The sequence below is a fragment of the Montipora foliosa genome, chromosome 13 (assembly GCF_036669935.1).
Source record: "Montipora foliosa isolate CH-2021 chromosome 13, ASM3666993v2, whole genome shotgun sequence".
Taxonomy (NCBI): domain Eukaryota; kingdom Metazoa; phylum Cnidaria; class Anthozoa; order Scleractinia; family Acroporidae; genus Montipora; species Montipora foliosa.
The window spans coordinates 36,035,921-36,043,420 of record NC_090881.1 but is presented as its reverse complement, the minus strand read 5'-3'; the positions used below and the strand labels follow the sequence as shown (position 1 = coordinate 36,043,420).

At 41.1% G+C, this 7,500-nt stretch overlaps 1 protein-coding gene across 1 annotated transcript in view; it reads left to right on the top strand.

The window, feature by feature from the left end:
• Positions 1-7,500, top strand: part of LOC137983258 (fibroblast growth factor receptor 2-like) — a 40,638-nt gene that overhangs the window by 8,850 nt on the left and 24,288 nt on the right. The window contains exons 5-6 of the mRNA XM_068830458.1: positions 49-159; positions 1,097-1,139. Of these exons, the coding sequence (XP_068686559.1) occupies positions 49-159; positions 1,097-1,139 (154 nt within the window). The remainder of the gene's footprint in view (positions 1-48; positions 160-1,096; positions 1,140-7,500) is intronic.

The window sequence follows — 7,500 nt, the reverse complement described above, 5'->3', positions numbered from 1 at the left end:
TTATATTTCTTTTCTTTCTTGTGACCTTGTAACACTCTTTCTTTCCAGTCCTTAATGATATTGTTATTGTTGGCATTGCTGCGGGTGGAGGTGTTTTTCTTCTCGTGATCGTCTTTATGATCTTGTTATGCGACAGCCGTAGACGCCAGAAAAGAAGAGGTAAGACTGTAAAGAACGTCATGTCAAGTCGCCTTGGGCGACGGCCGTTGCCTTCTCTGCGCTCCGCGTTTTCTCATAGCAGCTTTAGGGACCTGCAGTTATGTCAATCATGCCATGTTCTCTCCTTCTAAACTTCTCTTCGGAGAAAACGCTACCTATCTAATGTGACATAAGGTGGCTTATTCAAATACAGATTGCTTCATAGAAAGTGCGACGTACGGGTTTTTATTCAATATACTCTGGAAAACGAACGAGTGAGTGAATAAAAATCCGTACAAAACAATTTCGATGCTGTAATTTGTTTATTGTATCTCTAACAAGAATTAAACATATACTTGGCATCACTTATATTTTTTTCCCGATGCCATGGCCTTACATGCAGAACAATAGAAAATTCGAGACCGACCTAAGTGAGCGAGCGGTTTCCAGTCCAGGAACAAGAAGACAAAGAGCCTACATAAGCTTAAATATCACTTCCCATTCAGAATAACTGGAAAATATGGGAGAAGTCACAAATACAAAGGGTGAACTCCTTTCACTAGTCGCTAATCACTGTCAGATTCAATCCTGTAATCAACTTTGGACTCTGTTGACTTTCACTGTTTATAGAAATGTTGAATGTTCATCCTTTTTCGATTTCGTCTCGGTAAAATCATGGATCTAATTGTAAATCCAGAGGAACAAAACGGGAAGCCAAACAAACTTCTAGCCGGCGCCGATTTCAAGACCGCGCTTCTCGGAAGGCATTTAAATGCTTTGATCCGATTGGCTAAGTGATTCTACTCCGGACCGTGATTGGTTGGTTCAAATGTGAAGAATGCTATACGCGAAGCTGATTGGACGTATCACTTTCTTTACATGTGAAATATAGCAAGTATAGAAAACAGTCTCTTCTACATTATCTTAATTGATAGTTCTCTCTTGTTTGTATCAACAGCCAGACCCATGCAACCTGTTGAATTTAACGACCCTTGCTCGCAGTGAGTTAACGCGTTACTTGACGTTTATTTTAGTACAGGACGCAGAACTGCTAGCCTGTGTACAGCCGCCCGCTCTCCGAAAAAAAAAAAATCGGAGAGGAGCGTCTGTGATTTACCGTTAGTAATCGTGTCCCGGAATAATTTTGCATACATTATTAAGTGATCTACGCTGACCAAAATTTGCGTGGCTCATATTTCGTTGAAGCTAAATTCTCAAAATGGCGGTCAATGAGGTAGATTTCAAACGTGCATCGAAGAGCGTCTCCGATAGTTTTAAGATACCTTGGCTTTATAGCATAGAAGCACTCTTTAAAGGAAAGGATGTATTTGCAAGTCTTCAAACCAGGTACGGCTCTGATCTTCAGAACAGCACAGATCGTTGCCGATGAGCTGTTATTTTCCTCGGAGTGTTCACATCTCAAATCTTCCATGGCATCACGCTTTGTAGATTGTGCTTGAGAATGGCTAAGCTGGTCCGAGCAAGGTGTTGGCATTACATTGACTGGTAAGGAATAGCGGGAGACGTTTTCGAGTGGACAATCTTTTGAATAGTGCTATATTCACCTCGTGAAGAGCGCTTTCGTTTTTCTTGCGCTGACAACAATCCCTACAAATGTACGTCGAATCGATTTCCACTTTACACTCCATAGATAACAATTCCGCTCGTACTTTAAAAGAAAAACCTCTTTGACAATCAAAAAGATTTTTATTCGTAGTTTGTACCGTGCTCAAAGTACACACGAACTCATCGTAAAATCTCTCACGGTGGTTCTCACGGTGTTGATGTGGAGAAATAAAAATAAAAGCCAATCAAAACTCGTTGTTTCAATGATGTAATGATCGATGGGTAATAACCAATCAAATCATTTTCCACACATTCCAGGAAAATCACGTGGTATGGAACACGATTATCAACGGTAAATCACAGACGCTCCTTTCCGATTTTTTTTTTCGGAGAGCGGGCGGCTGTACACAGGCTACAGAACTGCTAGCACTGCCTTTCTGAATAGTCGAGAAGGAGCGAACAATCCGAAAGCGTTCAACGCGTGGAGACCTGAACTAGTGGAAAAAATCAGAATAGACTCTCTCCAGTTCCCCTCCGTTCGTTCGCTCCAGTTTTCGACTTATTCGCACGCCCTCTTGACTTTCCAGAAAGGGACTGATAGTTGTTTAAAATACAATAGTGATATTGAAGCATCACCGTTGTATTTTTTTAGGGTATGTTGTGTACAAAAGACTTTTCAGTTAACTGCTTCCTTGGGGAATGTGGTATTTCCGCTTTGTATGTGTAGAATGTGCGAAAGATACAGCCGGTCGGTTATTTAGACGAAATTAGAATATATGAACTATTATTTTATTTGATCTGCGGAATGGACATGAATAGATCTTTTCACGGTTTTTGACGCCATATTGTTTGTTTGTTTTTTTTTTCTTTGGGGAGGGGGGGAACACGGCGTAAATTACATTGAATGTATGGGATTTTGACTTAATTCAAGCCTCTATAACTCCGCAACAAACCGGCAAATTAAAAAAATAAAATAAAATGAAACATGTTTAGTCACTTTATTACTATTCCATTATTTATTAGTTATTACTATTCCATTAATTCCGATACTATTCTATTAATTCCATTTGGAGCGAGAGTGGTATGCCACAGTCAATCAGTTGCGAGTGACGCTAGTAATTCATGCTAGCCCGCCTTTGTACTGAAGTTCTTTTCCTTGACTTAGCCACTGCTTGAGCTCACACAAAAGAGCATCTGTTTGGACCAACAGTGGAAATTTTGAAACATGTAATTAAGGACGGCGCCTACTATTGTTATTGCGCATACAGTCTGCGCATCTTGAGATACTCTGATTTCCTATGGGCGGTGCTTCTTAATCCAGGGTTATTTTTGCGCGGCTTAAAACTATCCGGAAATAGTAGATCTTAGTAAGTACTCTTGGTATCCAAAGAGAAATAGGGGGGTAACCATGCATTTTTGAGAGATAATTAAGCTTCAATTTGAGAAAGAACGCCATACATTGCTCTGTATTTTAAAGCTTTTTACAAATATTATTCATGAGTTATCTTTGAAAAATGCGTGATTACCCCCAATTTTCTTTTTGGATTTCAATAACACTTTTTTTGATCTACATTTCCTGCATAATCACACACCGGGGCAAAAATATCTTTAATTAGTAGGCACCGTCCTTAAGAGTGACAGAATATCATGACCTAATATCAAAACGTTGGCATGGCCAAGATGGCGGACGGAGGCAAGTTACCGAGTTCTCCAAAGAATTTGTTCTCCCTACTTATTTTGGCCTCTCTATCTCTTCAAGTTATAAAATATGAGCAGATTTATTTAAAACCTGTATACTTTACTAGTACAGGGGTAGGTTTTCGCCTCTTAAATGCCATTACGAACAAGCATCGTGGCAGGTCCTTTATGTCTTCTAGAGTCCCCTATGTTACAAAAGGTTTAAGCACTTTCCAGCTTCCTCGTATCACTCTTGGTGGCGACATACATCCGAACCCTGGACCTGCAAATAGTTCCAAGTTCCTTTCTTGCTTCTATCAGAACGTCAGGAGCTTAAAAGCTGTCTGCTGTGATAGAGATTCCTACGTGTCAAAACTTCAACTACTACGAGACCTCACTTATGGATTTGATTTGGATATTGTTTGTTTGACGGAAACCTGGCTCAACCAGAGTATCTCTGACTTCGAAATCATGCCCACTGGGTATGATATCTATAGAAAGGATCTCCAAAATCGAACTAGTGGTGGAGGTCTGATCGCAATCAAATCATCTCTAAGTTCAAGCCAAGTGTGTTTCACGGATCTTCCCTCAGAATTTGAGGTGGTCATGGTAGAAATAGAAAACCTAAACTTCAAGAGAAAAATTATCATCATGTCTTGCTATCTCCCACCGAATGATGCAAGGTTTGTGACTCATTTTATAAACGCTTTGAATCTAGTTGATTTCAACAATTATCATTCTGTTGTATTTATGGGTGATTTCAACTTTCCTAATATACACTGGATTGATGGGTCTGGTTTTTCACACTTTACTACAAATGACGAAAATAGGCTGGTGAATATCTTAAGAGACTTGTATTCAGACAATGTCTTGTTCTCTCCAAAGTGGTGTTGCTATTAGTGAAATGTGAATTCCATCTGATTACTGTCCCATAGTCTTTGACATCGTGGTTTTCCATCTTTTCAAGACTCCTGCTAAGAGTTTACGTTACAACTTCAAAAATGCAAATTTTGAAACCATTAGTCAGGCCTTAGATCATCTCCCTTTGAGCTCTGGTTAGTTAATATCGCATCCCAGGAGGATTTCCATGCAGCTTGGCATGATTTTGCAATGATGTCATTTTTACCACAATTAACACGTGAACTACCTGCACGCAATCCAAATCATCCCCCGTGGATCAAAAGGTGACCTAGCAAAAGCAATATGAAAAAAAGAAAACCCTTTGGAGGAAATTCAGAAATTGTAATAATCCTGTACTATTGGAAAAGTTTCGTAAGAACAGAAAATATATTAAGATATGGATTCGTTCTGCAAGAAAGAAATACCTTGCTGGCATTGCTAATGAAGGTCATCATAATAGTAAAAGATTTTGGTCTTTCTTCTCCTTCACAAACCAAAAGGAAACCGATCCCTGATAGAATATACTATGGTACGGACGTCTTTTCCAACGAACTTGCACGCTCCAACGCCTTTTCTAAGTACTTTCAGTCCATCTACAAAGATCACATTGGTTGTAGCGATATTGCAGATGAGCTTGTTCCTTTGGATTCATTAACTGAGACTCTTGATCTGATCCAAGTATCTGTGAAAGAGGTTGTAGTCGGATGTCGATGGAGTTTATTCTCGTTATTCACACACACCGAGTGGTTGTGTGTGCTCTCTGCTCTTGCATAATGTGCTAACCTACTTATATATGCATATGCGAAATGTAGTATACAATAGGTGCTAATTAGGTGCCGCTATGTTACATGCATAATGTGCCAACCTACTTACATATGCGTATGCGAAATGTAATATACAATAGGTGCTAATTTGGTGCCGCTATGTCACATCCCCTTCTCTTAAAACTATATTAATTAAATGGAAAACAAACAAAACACAATATCTTCATTCGGGCCAATATATCTTGTACATATGTTGAAAACGAATAAAAACTGGTAACAAGATAGGGATTTTCTGTCTAGTGTTTATGTATCATACTAATATCAACTATTAAAGCAAGCGTCAGAGATTAAGTCTTTCCGGTGCCCGGATTTCACGTCCCGCGCGGGATTTTCTTGGTCCTTTCTCGGCTTCTCCTGTTACACTAGAGCATTGTGGGTTGGAGCTTGAGGGCTGTATAGTCAACTTGCCACTTGATGGGTCATTTGCTGAATTGCCTGCCGCAGTGGATTCTCGTAGAATGGCGCTTGAATATTGTGCAGTCATGCTTCTTTGGGACATGGAATCCGAAGAGTTGTTTGCCGAATTGTTGGAAGCATTATTCGGTCTAAGATGGATTCTATTCCTTCGCAATTGGGCACCAGTTCCAGTTTCTATGAGATATGAGCGGGGTGTCTCTCCCCGATCTATGACCCTAGCAGGATTCCATGTCTTTCTCACAGGGTCTTGTACATAGATAGCTTGGTCTCTGTGTAATTCAGGGAGCTCCTTGGTGTGTCTGTTGTAATAGTGGCATTGGTTGTCTTGTCTCGCTTTGAGCCAATTTCTAACTTCCTCTTGGTTCTTTGATGGCTGGATCTTACCAGGAAGTGTGGATTTAAATACTCGGCCATTCAGTAATTCAGCTGGTGACGGTATATTGGAACTCAGGGGCGTCGTTCGTAGAGCCAGCAGGGCTAGATCTATGTCTTCTTTAGTCTCTCTGCATTTCAGGATCGTCTTCTTAACCGTTTGGACTTGGCGTTCAACAAACCCATGGCCACGTGGGTAATGAGGAGATGACGTCACAATTTCAAACCCGTACTGGTTTGCCAGTTGATGGAACTCGCCGGATGTAAACTGAGTGCCGTTGTCGCATTGAAGAGATTCTGGGATTCCATTTTCTGCGAATAGCATTTTCAGTTCATTAACAACAGCCCCGGATGTAAGGTTTTGGAGTTTCTTGACAAATGGGAACTTGGAGTAATAGTCGACAACTATGAGGAACCACGACTGTTGAGCGTAGAAAAGGTCTGCGCTAAGTGTTTTCCACGGTCTTGAAGGGATCTCTGTTGGTATCATTGGCTCCTTTTGCTGAGAATTGTGGTACTTCTGGCATACACAACATGAGTTTACAAGGTTTTCAATTTCTTTGTATATGCCTGGCCAGTAAACACAGGATTTGGCTCGTAGTTTGCATTTTTCCATACCAAAGTGCCCTCCGTGGATTTGCTGCAAGATGTTGCCTCTCAAGGATTCAGGTACTATAACACGGCTTCCAAGAAGTATCAGCCCATCTTCTACTGATATGTCATCTCGTAGGGGCCAGTATGGTTTTAGCGCCGAAACGATTTTCTTCCCACTGTCAGGCCAACCCTGCATAACTTTGTGGGCTAGAAGCTGCAGGGTTTCATCTTTCGCAGTTTCCTTTTTGAACTCTTCCATTTTGACTGGGGTGATTCTGATTAGATGGTGAACTTTCACATTCATGTCCGACACTTCAAATTCATCCAGCGGCGAAAGGCGTGACAGGGCGTCAGCTGTAACCATTTCTCTTCCTGGAAGATATTTAATGACGCAGTCGTAAGGTTGTAAACGCAACAGCATTCTTTGAAGGCGTGGAGGTGCTTGCATCAGGTTCTTTTTATGGATCTGTTCCAGGGGACGATGGTCTGTTTTAACCACGAACGATCTTCCATAGAGATACGAATGGAATTTTTCGCAGCCGTATACCACTGCCAATAGTTCCCGTTCGATATTAGCGTATCTGGTCTCCGCAGGGGTAAGTACTTTCGATGCAAAGGCTATTGGCTTGTCGTTTTGGAAGAGAGCTGCGCCCAAGCCTTTAATTGATGCATCAACATGGAGGACAACTGGTTCCTTTCTGTCATAGTAGGCCAAGGTCGTTGTGGTACATATCAATGCCTTCACCTTCTCAAAGGCTTTCGAATGTGATGGATTCCATATGAAATCAACGTTCTCCTTTAAGAGGTTTCTTAAGGGGGCAGTGTGGTCAGCTAAATTGGGGATGAATGAGCTCATGTAGGTTGCCATCCCCAAAAAGGTGTGAAGCTCTTTCTTGTCTTTAGGCGGTTCTAAACTTTCTATGGCTCTGACTTTATCTGGGCTGGGTTTGACACCGTCTGGTGTGTAGAGCATACCAAAGAAATTGCACTCCTTTGTTTTGATAACGCACTT